Source organism: Heterodontus francisci, chromosome 24 (assembly GCF_036365525.1).
Source record: "Heterodontus francisci isolate sHetFra1 chromosome 24, sHetFra1.hap1, whole genome shotgun sequence".
Classification (NCBI taxonomy): domain Eukaryota; kingdom Metazoa; phylum Chordata; class Chondrichthyes; order Heterodontiformes; family Heterodontidae; genus Heterodontus; species Heterodontus francisci.
In genome coordinates this window covers 50,003,135-50,020,602 of record NC_090394.1, presented here as the reverse complement: position 1 = coordinate 50,020,602, position 17,468 = coordinate 50,003,135, and the positions used below count along the sequence as shown (strand labels likewise).

General features: G+C 41.7%; 1 protein-coding gene across 2 annotated transcripts in view; it reads right to left on the bottom strand.

Moving 5' to 3' along the window:
- Nucleotides 1-7,722: 7,722 nt before the first annotated feature.
- Nucleotides 7,723-17,468, bottom strand: part of pgap6 (post-glycosylphosphatidylinositol attachment to proteins 6) — a 43,369-nt gene continuing 33,623 nt past the window's right edge. For both annotated transcript variants that reach the window (XM_068056158.1, XM_068056159.1), the window contains exon 13: nucleotides 7,723-11,963. In XM_068056158.1, the coding sequence (XP_067912259.1) occupies nucleotides 11,667-11,963 (297 nt within the window). In that variant the 3' untranslated portion in view covers nucleotides 7,723-11,666. The remainder of the gene's footprint in view (nucleotides 11,964-17,468) is intronic.

Sequence of the window (17,468 nt, the reverse complement as noted above, 5' to 3'; positions counted from 1 at the left end):
TTAAAAGTTAATTTATTTTAAGTTTTAGGCTGTACCTAACATATCCTGCCAGTCAGCAGCACAGTGCAAAAGATATACCCCATTGAGCCCATCCAGAATAGTACATAAACTGCAAGTAGCCTGCATATGTTGTCCATGCTACCAAGGATTATGAGGAAATGATAATTCTTCAAGAGTGCATGCCCCAAATTAATTATCAATTGCATGAAATGGAAACAAAATGAAATTTTATTGCAGTTAAACATCAAAATTTGGAAATATTATGAAATGCATTACTTTAAATTTGGTTAAACATTTTGAAAATGATATTCCAATTTAAAATGATGAATTTCACCTTAAAGATTTCATCAAAAGATTTGATTATTTTCTAGCTGCTAATGGCTTAACTCTATTTTTCTAAAACTAAAAAGAAATCCTTTAATGATGTAAAAGGACTCAATTAACCTAAAAGGGAAATAAAATTGATCAATAGCTGTACACAGTCTCAGGAGTGTTTATGAAATTAAAGAGCAGGAAATAGTTTGAGGTAGAGTTTCAGCTTGGGCACAATCGGGAGGTTGCACTTGAAAATGCAATGGTTGGGTTATAGAGTCATACAGCATAGCAACAGGCCCTTCGGCCCACCGCGTCCATGCCGACCATAATGCCCATCTATACTAATCCCACCTGCCTGCATTAATTCCATATCCCTCAATGCCTTGCTCATTCAAGTACCTGTCCAGATGCCTCTTAAATACAAATCCTACATTAATCCCTTTTTCCCCCTCTCAATTCTCCTACCACCTACCTACACTGGGGGCAATTTTTACAATGGCCAATTTACCTATCAACCCGCAAGTCTTTGGCATGTGGGAGGAAACCGGAACACCCGGAGGAAACGCATGCGGTCACAGGGAGAACTTGCAAATAGGAATCAATAAACACAATTTAATTGATATGAATGGTTATTTAAAGCACTCAAAGGGAAATTTATCTGATATTTAAGAGGACAATCAAAGTTTTAGAAAATAAAAAACAAAACAGTCTCAATGGTTTGTGGTGTTGGATATTAGCAATGGGTTCTGGTCCATACCACTGGCACAAGAGTGTCAATATAAATTTGCGTTTACGTTCCTGGGACAACAGTACACCTGGATGTGTCTCCCCCAGGGATTTCATAATAGTCCGTCAATATTCCACCAGTGGTTGGCACAGGGGTTAAGTCCTTTCTCCTGATCAGAATGTTTGATCCAATATGTGGATGACCTATTACTCCAAACAGAGAGTAAGGAAGAGCATTTAGAGCTACTGGAGGAGCTCCTTCAACTCCTCTGGAAGTTTGGTGTGAAAGTTAACCCGAAAAAGGCAGAGTTATTGAAAGAAAAGGTTTCTTATTTGGGAATAGTGATAATACAGGGAAAACATGAGATAGAGCAAAAGCAAGTGCAGCCAATCCTCGAACTCCCCCTTCCACAAGATATTAAAGATATTGCAGGAACCATATTGATGGATTTACCTTAAAGGCAGCCCCTTTATATGATCTCCTGAAAAAGAACTCCGAGTGGGCATGGACACCAGAGTGTACAACAGCAATTGCAGAATTAAAACAGGCACTACAGGTGCCAAACCCATCCCTACCCTTTGCCCTTGAGGTTGCTACCACAGATACTACCTTATCCGCGGTATTGCTTCAAGAAAAACATGGTCGATTTTGTCCAGTGACGTACGCGTCTCGCTTGCTAACATCAGTAGAACGAACTTTTGTGTGTGTGAAAAGCATTTGCTGGCCGTCTCCTGGGCAGTTCAACATTTTACTTATATTGTCAGCCTCAGCTCTGTAACTATTCCAACTGAACACACGCTAATCCAGTTGTTACTGGATGGACGGCTGAAGGACAGTAATGTTAGTCAGAATCGTATTGCTCGGTGGACCTTACTCTTGCAAGGCAGAGACATTGCAGTAAAAAAGGCAAGAACTACTACGTGCCTGGCAGACAATTTAATCTACCAGGGCGAATCCCATGAGTGTCAGGTTAAAAGTTATTGGCGGGTGTACAAGGGAAGGAGAGCCAGCACTCAAATTTCTTTTTTAAATAAAAGCAAAATACTGCGGATGCAGTACAACAAAATGTTTTGTTGGCTGAACTTGTTCTCACATTGAACAACTTCTCCTTCAACTCCATGCACTTCCTTCAAGTAAAAGGTGTCGCTATGGGTACCCGCATGGGTCCTAGTTATGCCTGTCTTTTTGTGGGATATGTTGAGCATTCTTTGTTCCAGTCCTACTCAGGCCCCCTCCCCCAACTCTTTTTCCGGTACATTGATGACTGTATCGGTGCCGTTTCCTGCTCCCGCCCCGAACTAGAAAACTTTATCAACTTTGCTTCCAATTTCCACCCTTCTCTCACCTTTACATGGTCCATCTCTGACACTTCCCTTCCCTTCCTCGACTTCTCTGCCTCCATCTCTGGGGATAGGTTGTCTACCAATATCCATTATAAGCCCACTGACTCCCACAGCTACCTCGACTACACTTCTTCACACCCTACCTCCTGTAAGGACTCCATTCCATTCTCCCAGTTTCTCCGTCTCCGACGCATCTGCTCTGATGATGCTACCTTCCATGACGGTGCTTCTGATATGACCTCCTTTTTCCTCAACCGAGGATTTCCCCCCACTGTGGTTGACAGGGCCCTCAACCGTGTCCGACCCATTCCCCGCACCTCTACCCTCACCCCTTCCCCTCCCTCCCAGAACCGTGACAGATTGTAAAAAATGTAAAAAGGAATGTTTCAGATTTCCAGCATCCGCAGTATTTTGCTTATTAAGATGTTTTGTTGTTTGTTCTTCTACAGTGGAGGACGGGATTAGGCAGACAGGGTGTGGATTACATGTACAGGAGGATTGAAGTCCCAGACTCAGGGACGAATTGCGTTGGGTCTTTCTTGTAAACGTTACTATCAGACAGTTGATATGTGTCGAATGCCCAAAAGGGACCACCAGGGGGCCCCCCCCCCTCCCCCGAGTTCCCTGTATGGCAGTGCGATGATAAAGACTAAGAACCGATCACTGTGTGTGAAGCCACACAGTGATAGGATCTATTGGCTCCAATGTGTTGGGAAAGGTAAAGAAGAACAGCTCCTACTCCACGACGTGAGCGTAAACGAGCTAGAAGCTCCAACCACCATGGTTAACCCCACATCCAAATTACTAACGAGTAGTGTTACACTCCAGCAGCCACAAGTGACTGATCCCCCTTGCCCTGCCTTAACTGCAGGACCAGAAAATGGACTTGCAATAATAAAAACTAATAAAATTGTATATGATAATATACAGCATGAGTTGGTACCGGTAAAATTGAATATCTCAGATATCCAGCTACCTGGCTGGTGCCCTAAGACCCGAGAGTTGTACAAGGTACTACTGCAACAATTGCTGAGACAGGAATTTGGTAATGAGGGAGTAAGAAAGGGAAAGCGACATAAACGTAGTTTCGTGAATGACGTAGCCACAGTCTTTAATACAGGAACTTCAATTGTGAATACTATAGATTTGGAAAATGTGGACCAGAAGGTTAGAACTCTCAGCCAGCTAGTAAAGGATATTTTGAAAAAGGAATAAAAAAGGGACAGAGTGGCTAAAGTAGGACAGAATCTGACGAAAACAGTGACAGGACTGGTGAGAGTACTGGAAGGTCATGCTCATACTATTAATGATATAATAGAAAAGGTAAAGGAGGTCCACGACATTTCAAATAATGAAAGTGTTTGTAGTACATATGGTTCATGGATGTTAGAACAAACTCGAGAAAATTTGAGGTAAATTGATGCTGGACAGGTACCAATTTGGATAAATGACACCCAGTTAGAGGACTTAGCTAGTCACATAAAAGGATAAAATTACCAGATGCTAACTCAGAAAACTTGTGAAGGTATGGAAAGGTCAGGGGTGTGTAAGTACAAGATCTACGAGTACTGGATAGTATTGGGAATACCTGTAATTCCAAGAGATAAGTTAGGGATGCAATTATATGAAGTAGAATATATAGGGGTGATAAGGGGAAAGGATTACATAAAATACTATGATATATTACCCTATGTTGTGGAATTTGGAAAAGAGGTAATTGGAACAACATTGTCTGAGTGTAGTCTGGAAAACCAGGTGGTCATATGTCCTCATCCTATATATAAAATGGCAGAATCAAAATGTGGATTTAATGCCACTGTAAATTGCACCATGAAAACTAGCAAAGCATCGTCAGGGCTAACCCACGTCACCTATATGGGAAAGGGGAGATATTGTTTAACCACTATAGTGGAGGAGTACCAGTACGGACATAACCGGACTTGTCCAGTGAGCAACAGTACGTTTTGTTTCAACCCACAAATACCAACCCGAGTAAGGAAGATGGAATTGGTAGAGATACATAAACGAAAGACAGAAACAATAACTGTGACAGAAAGTATTGAGGATTTGACAAATTACCTCCAGGAATATGAATATACTATTCAGCCAGTGCCCACACGCTTGGGTAAAGAGAGAGAGCAGCTAGAAGCTATTGCTGTAGTGTACTACAATCTGGAACAACAGTCGAAGAAGCTACAAGATGAGACTGACGAGATAAACGATTCTACCTGGTGGGAGGACTTATGGAACTGGGGGTCAAACGTGCAGATACACCCCTGGTTTAGAATTATCTCCCATGTCCTGATAGTAGTTTTGGGTATCCTGGTGTTATATGTGACATACTTAATTTGGCAACTTAAGAAATTAATTAGGCGATGTGAGAGGATGTAGGAACACAGGTTGGACAGCTACCCAAAAGGCAATCGGTACTCGAACTTGCTCTATAAAAGGACAATTAGTGATGCCACACAGAGTAATTGTACAACCTATTCATATATACTTAAAATGAATTAATGAATGATCAATGTACTCTAAGAATGAAATTGCGACTGTATTATGTTCGCACAATTGATTATGTAATAGTGATGTTTAAATTGTGCTTTCTTTAACATTACACTGCATATGCTTTTGCTTTGAAAATGAAATTGTAATTGCACAAGTGTACTACCTAAGAGACATGAGAGTGTGATCCCTTGGGCATAGCTCTGCAGGATCAATGGGGGGACTGTAGACCCAGTAAAAACACATAAGAACTTAGTTAAAACTAAGGGGCACAGCATACAGATAGCCGAGGAATTGTAGATATGATTATAGAAAAGGTATTGAGGAGGATCCCAGAAACTAGGAGTTGTCATGGACACCAGATATGATTAAAGAAAAGGTATTGAGGAGGATCCCAGAAACTGTCCTTGGACTTAGTAGATATAGGGAGTCATCATGGACACCAGATATGATTAAACTCATAATAGACAATTGGAAACTGTGAAGTTTTGAACAGGTTCTCTGAGCCAAATAAGGAATTATCATTATGTCATTATATGGGCAGCACAGTGGTGCAGTGATTAGCACCGCAGCCTCACAGCTCCAGCGACCCGGGTTCAATTCTGGGTACTGCCTATGCGGAGTTTGCAAGTTCTCCCTGTGACTGCATGGGTTTTCGCTGGGTGCTCCGGTTTCCTCCCACAGCCAAAGACTTGCAGGTTGATAGGTAAATTGGCCATTATAAATTGCCCCTAGTATAGGTAGGTGGTAGGGGAATTGTGAGGATGTGGTAGGAATATGGGATTAATGTAGGATTAGTATAAAATGGGCGGTTGATGGTCGACACAGACTCGGTGGGCCGAAGGGCCTGTTTCAGTGCTGTATCTCTAAATAAAATGAAAATAAATATATCAGACCCCTATGAGTAAGAAAGAGGGGCGGGTCTTAGAAACAAGATTTAACCCCTGACTGAAACTGAGGAAGGTATGAGAACCCAGGGGAAGAACACTCGAGAAGATACCCTGAGCCAGGGGCTCAGAGAACAGAAGAGTAGCCGCAAGTCCGAGACTGATCACCTCGTGTCTTGATAGGTAGTATACTGTGCAAGTAGTGAGAGCTTGTACTTTGATGATTTAGTGTGTGAATAAACTATTGAGATACCTTTCACCGATCGGATTCCGTGGATTCTTTAAGAGTAGAGTGCGTGTTAGGCACAACAAATGTACCCCTGGTTATGCCTTTCCTGTTTTCGATATAGGTTTAACTGATTTCCAAAAGGCATTTTCTACCAAAGCACTTTACATTAATGCAAACAAGTATGCTGAATTACTGCAACGTAACATTGCATCCGAGACTGCATCAAGACTGGGTATTGTTTAAAAAAACTACTGAATTTAGACCAGTGATGCAGCTGATTATTTTCTAGAGCAGTTGCCTGACTAAAAGGTGAAAACAATTAAACAAACACTAACTTCATTGGCTCATGCAGATACTTGGCTATTGGTTTTAGACTTATACCATGTTAATAAGATCCTGAATCTTGGAGGCTCGGAGTGTATTTCGTGCACTCTATCCGTCATCAATTTCAAACAGTGCCTATGTAGCTCCACCACTTTAATAATGATTGTAACAGTCACTGACCAGCTAACACTTCTGTCCTAGTTTGATCAAATGTAGTAGCAGTGGCTAGTGCCAGTTTAGTGGGCTGGTTATTGCCTGGTTGAGCAAGCAAGTGAATAAACAAAACTGCTTCTGCCCAAAATAAACATAGCATTCAAGATGCTATAACCAACAATTTTGAAATTGGCGCTAATGCAAATGGATGATGGTTATTGTTTTTTGGCCGATGCAAGCGATTGCCCATTTAAATGTGGACACTATATGGTATGGGTGTACTGCTTGTTACTGCCATGATGATTTAGTAGGGGAAAAATTCCATGCTCTAAAGGAACATTCAATACCTCAATTAATCATAATACTTCAAACTATGAGGCAAAATGTCCTGAGATTACCTGCGTATTTACTGGTTGTATACCATGTGGCTTAAAAGATCACAGAACTTTGGGCATTTGTGAGCTACCCATATAACTACAATGTGCCCAAATTCCTTGATCTATTACATTGGTCCATCACTCTGAGAGAACAAATCTCCAACAGAAAACTGGCCACACTCCTGGCTCTCAAATGACAGCATCCTTCAATTGCTCTGGGTCACGAGAGAGAATGGAAGTCTCAACATTGCAACCAGATTTTCAGAATCAGCAGGAAACAGGAGTGCTGCATTGACAAGGCAATAGTTTTTAAAATGAGATGTTAAACGGAGGTCCTGACTGCATTATTTGAAGAGAAGGGAGCTTGCCCAGTGTTCTGGTTAACATTGTTCTGGCTAACATTGTTCTCTCATCACAAACAGATTAACTGATCATTTGTTTGTAGGATCACATACGCTAATTAACATGCATTTGGCTGCAAGATAGTTACTCTGCATCTAAAGCAATGGCATGCAAAACACTTTGGGAAATCCTAAGGACATGGAAGACATTCTATAAATTCAAATTCATCTGTCTACTAACTATATATTCATCTGGCAAAATTTCATGTATTATCACTTACAATATACTGCTCTGTCAAAGTAACTTTATCTAAATCATCTGAACAATAGGAATATTCCCTTTCTTGCAGACGGGATGTCCCCCAGAGGGTTTTTCCCATCCATTCTTGTTCCTACCTGGTAGTTCTATGACCTTCTGGTTGAAAGTTGACTTCTCAATTGTTTTAGCTACTAATCCACCTCAAAACAAGAGCATATTTAAACATTTAATTTTAGTATAGGCATCTAATAAAACATTGATCATATTACAAAGTTTCAAAATAAGATTTATTACAAGCTGGCATTTCATATTATAAATTACATGATACAGGCTTCCACCATTAAATTACGTTCATGCACAATTATACATTTAAATAAATTACCCCAAACATAAAATTCCCTTTAAAGGCAACCTAAATATGCAAAGCAAAATATACACATATATATTTTGTTACATAAAAATAAATAACAGTGTTCCATGTCAGATCAAAACAGCTCGATAGGAAACCTTCCCCAACCACAACTTGTAGTACATAGAATTTTTACTATTACACACATACAAGATATCATTGTGACACAGGAAACAACAGAGTTTCCTCCTTTTTCTTCTTTTAAAAAAAGCTGGGGTTTTCCTTCATGCTTTATAAAAAGTAGTAACTTCTGCAATTCTGGTTCTATACACTCAGTTTTATAACATATTGGTCTTACATTAATTCTAAAACTAGACCAACAATAATTACTGAAACAAATAAAACCAATATAAAATCCACAGCTATACTCCATATTTCCAAGTTTTCTTTATAAATAATTTTTGTATTAATTCAGTGAACTTATATATCATATAATCTGATTGTCCAAAGCACTAAGATATTTATAAGCTGGTGATTTAAAAAATGTTTGAAGAGTGGTTCAGAAAAAAAGGGTGAGCTAACATGAAACAGTGAATTATGCTTCAGGAGTATAATTGGTGAACAGGTTTGTGTGTGTATATGCTAATGGACTTAATTTGGTCTGTATTGAATTTAATTGTCGAAAAAGACCGGATTTATTTTTAAGAAAAACAATTCATTTAGAGTATCATATGGTTACTCAGCAATCAATAAAAAAAAGACTCGAGGTGAAGAGAAATGTGTCAGGAATTGGAAATGTTTCCAATAAAATAGCAAGCCTCAGAAGGAGACGGTGATTGAAGAAATGCTCTCTGCTTTTTTTTTTAAAGTTGCATGTCATTTTGAAGGAACATAGGATATTTGCCACTGCTAAATAGGAGAATGGTACCAGAGAAAGATTTTATTTTTGGACATTAAGTATAAAAGAATACCAACAACATACAGATATGCTCTAACAATGTGTGCTACACAGTGGGGTTGGCGGGATGGGGGGTGCAGTTCAGTATCCCTGGGGAAAAAAAATGATGCGGCTATACTAAAGAACTGGCAAATTACTAGAGATTATTTTTAATATTTTATTTCAGCACATATGCATTTCAGACCAGAAGATCTAACTGCCTTGAATAACCTGCCAACTCAGATGCAGGCAGTTATCTAAAAGATCCATCTACACTGTAAAGCTTTCAATTTTTAATAATCCAACATTCGCAAATATATCATTTGTGTAAGGACTTAGTATATTCCCTTGAACAAACGAGGGAAAATCTTCACCCGTTTACACACATAATTCAAAGAAATGGGGATTCTAGAGTGGTATAGAGCAGAACTACTCCTTTACTGAAAGCTCACTTAGTAACAAGCGTATCATGGGATCAAACAAGCTAAGTAGACATTTTCTGCGAAGAGAGAAAAGATCATATACCACAGACTGAAAGGAAGATAATCCCATACACTTAAGATGGCCTGAAAAACTATTAGGAAAATAAGGTTGTCTCAGCAGCAGTCTTGGATTCTAGCCCATCACACCAATTTTCAAAACAAAGTTAACTGCCAAAAAGTCACCTGTATATTTTAGTGACAAATTTTTAATGAGTCATTGCAACCACATGAAATGTAAGCGTGCACGTTTAACTACCGAGAGACAAAAGGACTAAATAATTTCCCTAAATTATCCAATTGCCTGTTAATTATGAACAATCTTGTTGCTCTAGAGTACATAGTTATGAGCAATATTTCAGTTAAGCACTAATTAATATTGAAGTGTCCAATTACAATGGCGGCTCCCTAATTAGAATTTGAATAAGCAGAAAAGTCAGTTAGATTTTTATTTATGTAGACAATCTCGTGTGATCAAAAACTGAAGCATTTCTTGAAAATTCCTCACATTTGCAGTTAAGTATGTCCAAGAAACTTCTGAAAAACTTTTAAAAATTGCTTTGTTATTTTTATTATGCATAGATTGCATATGGTGTTCTGGTTAAAAATAAAAATATAGTACTTGCAATTGAACTAATTCTTCCACTCCACAATTTTGTTCTACCCTGTGTAGCATGTGGCTTAGTTCCATGGACGTCATTAGCTCTCGGATGCCTTTTCCAAGTGACTATGTAGAAGCACAAAAGCAAAATACTGTGAATGCTTGAACTTAGAAATAAAAGGCCATCGACCTGAAACATCCACAGATGCTGCCTGACCCGAGTATTTCTAGCACTTTCTGTGACTACATATATGTGCCAAGACACAGGCTGTCAGAGGTACTTAAGACAAGCCCAATTAATCCTCAACAATACACACACTTTGCACGGTCCTTGGAACACAGAGGTCAACTGTAGCAGTTTACTGCCAGTTCAGCTACCTCAGTACACATATGGCATCCAACCTGGAACATTCTTGGTCTGTTTGTAACATAGAAAATAGGAGCAGGAGTAGGCCATTCAGCCCTTTGAGCCTGCTCCGCCATTCATTATGATCATGGCTGATCATCCAACTCAGTAGCCTGTTCCCGCTTTTGCCCCATACCCTTTGATCCCTTTAGACCTAACAGCTATATCTAACTCCTTCTTGAAAACATACAATGTTTTGGCCTCAGTTGCATTCTGTGGTAGAAAATTCCACAAGCTCAACCACTCTCCGGGTGAAGAAATTTCTCCTCATCTCAGTCCTGAAAGGTTTACCCTGTATCCTTAGACTATGACCCCTGATTCTGGACTCCCCACCATTGGGAACATCCTTCCTGCATCTACCCTGTCAAGTCCTGTTAGAATTTTATAGGTTTCTATGAGATCCTCCCTCACTCTTCTGAACTCCAGCAAATATAATCCTAACCGACTCAATCTCTCCTTGTACGTCAGTCCCGCCATCCCAGGAATCATTCTGGTAAACCTTCGCTGCACTCCCTCTATAGCAAGAGCATTCTTCCTCAAATAAGGAGACCAAAACTGCACACAATATTCCAGATGTAGTCTTACCAAGGCCCTGTATAATTGCAGCAAGACATCCCTGCCCCTATACTCGAATCCTCTCGCTATGAAGGCCAACATACCATTTGCCTTTTTTACCACCTGTTTCACCTCCATGCTTACCTTCAGCAACTGGTGTACGAGAATACTTTACTACGAAGCCTTACTACACAGAACATTTAGCCAGCGAGCCATCAGAAAAAAAATACCCATGCAAATAAATTTCAATTGCATTAGGTCCTTTGGTGCCCCAGTTGATGGGTTAATTCAAAGAACAAACCACCATACAAATTAAAAAAGCTGGACAATGTGCCCAAAATCATCACCATCAGTACTTGGGTGAATAAGGAAAAACAGCTTGATCATTTAGGGCAATAAGCTACTGGCTAGAACTTAAATACTATCTTTCATTATACATTTTCAGTACACACCTACTCTGATAACTAAACAAAAAAACTTTAGATTGGCCACCACTATGTTCTGTAACTACTTTTATTCTATCTTACGCTAGTCTGAGCAACGGGAAATAAAATTACGATCAAGTTGGATACTTTGTATTTGCAATAATTATAGACTGATTAAGAGCAAGCAATTTTAAGAATGTCTAACATCCATTTATTTAGTTATAAAAATCCATGTGTCATCTTTCAGAAAAGAAAGTCTAAGTCAACAAAGTTGAAGTAAGTTGCCATCAGTTTTACAGAAAATGTTTAAAATATATTTTGCGATTGCTATTTCTTTTATCACTGCGATTAAAGCATAATAGCTGAGAACTCAAGAATACATTCCTCCAAGATATATATATATATAAAAAATAATCTTTTTACTCATATAAGGTAAATCTAGCTAGACTGGTTCAATTCAACAAACAATGTACATGTCTTCTTTTACATTAGAGCAAAGCTGGTACCCACAAGTAACTTTCTGTGTCCAGACCCACAGGCTTATGTGTGTTTTACCTGGCGGTAACAAAAAAACCACACTTCCAGCTACAAGAATATGCCAAATGCTGTGTGTGTAATAATAGTTTTCCTTTGTTTCCAGAAATCCATACACAGCAACAGCAATTAATGCTGCACCTATTCCAGGCAATAAGAAAAACACCCAGCGTTTCCATGTTGGAGGATAGCAATGTCGGCGTTTCACACCACGAGACACCTGAAAGAACAAAAAAAAATTATTTTGCCTGTTGGCTCGCTGGTAACTGCCCAATTTTAAAATGAAAAAGCTGCAAAATGCTAAAGATCTTGCCTCACATAGCAACACTTGAACCTGGATTCATTTTTAAATAAAATCTGCTCGCAATGCACAGACGTAATGCTGCCAGAAAGTAAATGGTAACCGCTACCCTCCACTTCCCTTAAGGACTCTAAAGATAAACTTATCACTTGCACCCATTCAGTACCACAATGCAAAGATGCAAAAATATTAAATGATTGTTAAACAATACAATCTGCCTGCATATAGTGCCTTGTTGTACTAAAACATCCCAAAGCACTTCAGAGAACAAGATGATGTTGAGCCAAATGAGGTGTGACCAAAAGCAAGTGGGTTTTCAAGCAGGGTTTTACGAGGAGATAATATGGAAGCCATTATAGGTCGGCAAGGACAGGAGTGATGGGAAAGCGCAAATTAGGATACAAGTAGCAGAATTTTTCTTAAAGAAGTTGAAGTTTATGGAACATAGGACATGGTAAGCTGAGCAAAAGAGCATTGGAAGAGTTGTGCTTGGAGATAAAGAAACTGAAGATTTCAGAAGTTGATGGACTGAAGTAGGGGTAGGCAAGCAATATCAGAGGTAGGAGTAATGGCTCTTTATGGCGAGGGTAAGAGGCCAGAAACTCAGTTCAAGATTGAATGGAATGTCTGAGACAGCAATCAGAAAGAGGGATGGTGTTGGTGGGGAAGGCAAAGTTTCATGCGAGTTCCAAAGAGAATGGGTTCAATCAGCCCAATGTTGAGAGAGAGAAAATTATGGCTCATTATAACTGGATATCAGACAAGCAATCTGATAGCTGGGAGGCAATGCTAAGGTCAAGAGAGATGGTAGTGATGTAGGGCTAAGTATCAATCAGCGTGCAAGTTGATCGATGGTTTTCACAACCACTTCCTCACCTCAACTTTTGCCACGTCTTCACGAAAACCTTCATGTTCCATCCTGCTCATTTCCATAACAGCAGCTATCTGTGCTCCCTCAAGAGCCCAATTTTTTTTTTTCCAATTGATTCATGGGATGTGGGCATCACGGATTAGGCCAGCATTTATTGTCCATCCCTAATTGCCCTAGAGAAGGTGGTGGTGAGCTGCCTTCTTGAACCGCTGCAGTCCATGTGGGGTAGGTACACCCACAGTGCTGTTAGGAAGGGAGTTCCAGGATTTTGACCCAGCGACAGTGGAGGAACAGCGATATAGTTCCAAGTCAGGATGGTGTGTAACCTGGAGGGGAACTTGCAGGTGGTGGTGTTCCCATGCATTTTCTGCCCTTGTCCTTCTAGTTGGTAGAGGTTGCGGGTTTGGAAGGTGCTGTTGAAGGAGCCTTGGTGCATTGCTGCAGTGCATCTTGTAGATGGTACACACGGCTGCCACTGTGCGTCGGTGGTGGATGTTTGAGTGAATGTTTGAGCATGGGTTGCCAATCAAGCGGGCTGCTTTGTCCTGGATGGTGTTGAGCTTCTTGAGTGTTGTTGGAGCTGCACCCATCCAGGCAAGTGAAGAATATTCCATCACACTCCTGACTTGTGCCTTGTAGATGGTGGACAGGCTTTGGGGAGTTAGATGAGTTACTCGCCGCAGGATTCCTAGCCTCTGACCTGCTCTTGTAGCCATGGAATTTATATGGCTACTCCATTTCAGTTTCTGATCAATGGTAGCCACCAGGAGGTTGATAGTGGGGGATTCAGCGAAGGTATTGTCATTGAATGACAAGGGGAGATGGTTAGATTCTATCTTGTTGGAGAAGGTCATTGCCTGGCACTTGTGTGGCGCGTATGTTACTTGCCACTTATCAGCCCAAGCCTGGATATTGTCCAGGTCATGCTGCGTTTCTACACGGACTGCTTCAGTGTCTGAGGGGTCGCGAATGGTGCTGAACATTGTGAAATCATCAGCGAACATCCCCACTTCTGACCTTATGATTGAAGGAAGGTCATTGATGAAACAGCTGAAGATGGTCGGGCCTAGGACACTACCCTGAGGAACTCCTACAGTGATGTCCTGGAGCTGAGATGATTGATCTCCAACAACCACAACCACCTTCCTTTGCATTAGGTATGACTCCAACCAGCGGAGAGTTTTCCCCCTGATTCCCATTAACTCCAGTTTTGCTAGGGCTCCTTGATGCCATACTTGGTCAATTGCTGCCTTGATGTCAAGGGCAGTCAATCTCACCTCACCTCTGGAGTTCAGCTCTTTTGCTCTTGTTTGAACCAAGGCTGTGATGAGGTCAGGAACTGAGTGGCCCTGGCGGAACCCAAACTGAGCGTCACTGAGCAGATTATTGCTAAGCAAGTGCTGCTTGATGGCACTGTTGATGACACCTTCCATCACTTTACTGATGATTGAGAGTAGACTGATGTGGTGGTAATTGTCCGGGTTGCACTTGTCCTGCTTTTTGTGTACAGGACATACCTGGGCAATTTTCCACATTGCAGGGTAGATGCCAGTGTTGTAGCTATACTGGAACAGCTTGGCTAGGGGTGCAACAAGTTTTGGAGCACAGGTCTTCAGTACTATCGCCGGAATATTGTCAGGGCCCATAGCCTTTGCAGTATCCAGTGCCTTCAGCCGTTTCTTGATATCACACGGGGTGAATCGAATTAGCTGAAGTCTGGCATCTGTGATGCTGGGGACTTCGGGAGGAGGCAGAGATGGATCATCAACTCGGCACTTCTGGCTGAAGATTGTTGCAAATGCTTCAGCCTCATCTTTCGCACTGATGTGCTGGGCTCCCCCATCATTGAGGATGGGCATATTTGTGGAGCCACCTCCTCCAGTTAGTTGTTTAATTGTCCACCACCATTCACAGTTGGATGTGGCAGGACTGCAGAGCTTAGATCTGATCCGTTGGTTATGGGATCGCTTAACCCTGTCTATTGCATGCTGCTTATGCAGTTTGGCATGCAAGTAGTCCTGTGTTGTAGCTTCACCAGGTTGACACCTCATTTTTAGGTATGACTGGTGCTGCTCCTGGCATGCCCTCCTGCACTCTTCATTGAACCAGGGTTGGTCTCCTAGCTTGATGGTAATGGTATTCGTAAGGGCTGGAAGGCTAGGAACAGACAAATCCCTTGAGGAATATAAAGACAGTAGGAAGGAACTTAAGCAAGGAGGAGGGCTAAAAGGGGTCATGAAAAGTCATTGGCAAACAGGATTAAGGAAAATCCCAAGGCTTTTTATAGGTATATAAAGAGCAAGACGGGAACTAGGGAAAGGGTTGGCCCACTCAAGGACAGAGAAGGGAATCTATGTGTGGAGCCAGAGGAAATGGGCGAGGTACTAAATGAGTACTTTGCATCAGTATTCACCAAAGAGAAGGACTTGGTGGATGATGAGCCTAGGGAAGGGAGTGTAGCTAGTCTCAATCATCTCATTATCAAAAAGGAGGTGGTGTTGGGTGTCTTGCAAAGCATTAAGGTAGATTAGTCCCTAGGGCCTGATGGGATCTACCCCAGAATACTGAGGGAGGCAAGGGAAGAAATTGCTGGGGCCTTGACAGAAATCTTTGCATCCTCATTGGCTACAGGTGAGGTCCCAGAGGGCTGGAGAATAGCCAATGTTGTTCCTTTGTTTAAGAAGGGTAGCAAGGATAATCCAGGAAATTATAGGCCGGTGAGCCTTACGTCAGTGGTAGGGAAATTATTAGAGATGATTATTCGGGACAGGATTTACTCCCATTTGGAAACAAACGAACTTATTAGCGAGAGGCAGCATGGTTTTGTGAAGGGGAGGTCGTATCTCACTAATTTGATCGAGTTTTTTGAGGAAGTGACGAAGATGATTGATGAAGGAAGGGCAGTGGATGTTATCTATATGGACTTCAGTAAAGCCTTTGAAAAGGTCCCTCATGGCAGACTGGTATAAAATATGAAGTCACACGGGATCAGAGGTGAGCTGGCAAGATGGATACAGAACTGGCTATGTCATAGAAGACAGAGGGTAGCAGTGGAAGGGTGCTTTTCTGAATGGAGGGATGTGACTAGTGGTGTTCCGCAGGGATCAGTGCTGGGACGTTTGCTGTTTGTAGTATATATAAATGATTTGGAGGAAAATGATTTGGAGGTCTGATTAGTAAGTTTGTGGATGACACAAAGGTTGGAGGAGTTGCGGATAGTGACGAGGATTGTCGGACGATACAGCAGGATATAGATCGGTTGGAGACTTGGGCGGAGAAATGGCAGATGGAGTTTAATCCGGACAAATGTGAAGTAATGCATTTTGGAAGGTCTAATGCAGGTGGGAAGTATACAGTAAGTGGCAGTACCCTTAGGAATATTGACAGGCAGAGAGATCTGGGCGTACAGGTCCACAGGTCACTGAAAGTGGCAACGCAGGTGGATAAGTTAGTCAAGAAGGCATACGGCATGCTTGCCTTCATTGGTCGGGGCATAGAGTATAAAAATTGGCAAGTCATGCTGCAGCTGTACAGAACTTTACTTAGGCCACACTTAGAATATTGCGTGCAATTCTGGTCGCCACACTACCAGAAGGACGTGGAGGCTTTGGAGAGGGTACAGACTAGGTTTACCAGGATGTTGCCTGGTCTGGAGGGCATTAGCTACGAGGAGAGGTTGGATAAACTCGAATTGTTTTCACTGGAACGACAGAGGTGGAGGGGTGACATGATAGAGGTTTACAAAGTTATGAGCGGCATGGACAGAGTGGATAGTCAGAAGCTTTTCCCAGAGTGGAAGAGTCAGTTACTTGTGGACATAGGTTTAATGTGAGAGGGGCAAAGTTTAGAGGGGATGTGCGAGGCAAGTTCTTTACACAGAGGGTGGCGAGTGCCTGGAACATGCTGCCGGGAGAGGTGGTGGAAGCAGGTAAGATAGTGACGTTTAAGAGGCATCTTGACAAATACATGAATAGGATGGGAATAGAGGGATACGGTCCCCAGAAGTGCAGAATGTTTTAGTTTAGGCAGGCATCAAGATCGGTGCAGGCTTGGAGGGCCGAATGGCCTGTTCCTGTGCTGTACTGTTCTTTGTAGAGTGGGGGATATGCCGGGCCATGAGGTTACAGTTTGTGGTTGAGTACAATTGTGCTGCTGCTGATGGCCCACAGCGCCTCATGGATGCCCAGTTTTGCATTGCTAGATCTGTTCGAAATCTATCCCATTTAGCATGGTATAGTGCCACACAACAAAATGGACGGTATCCTCAATGTGAAGGCGGGACTTCGTCTCCACAAGGACTATGCGGTACTCACTCCTACCAATACTGTAATGGACAGATGCATCTGCAGCAGGCAGATTGACGAGGACAAGGTCAAATATGTTTTCCCCCCTTGTTGGCTCCCTCACCACCTACCGCAGACCCAGTCTAGCAGCTATGCCCTTTAGGACTCGGCCAGCTTGGTCAGTAGTGATACTACCGAGCCACTCTTGGTGATGGACATTGAAGTCCCCCATCCAGAGTATATGCTGCACCCTTGCCACCCTCAGTGCTT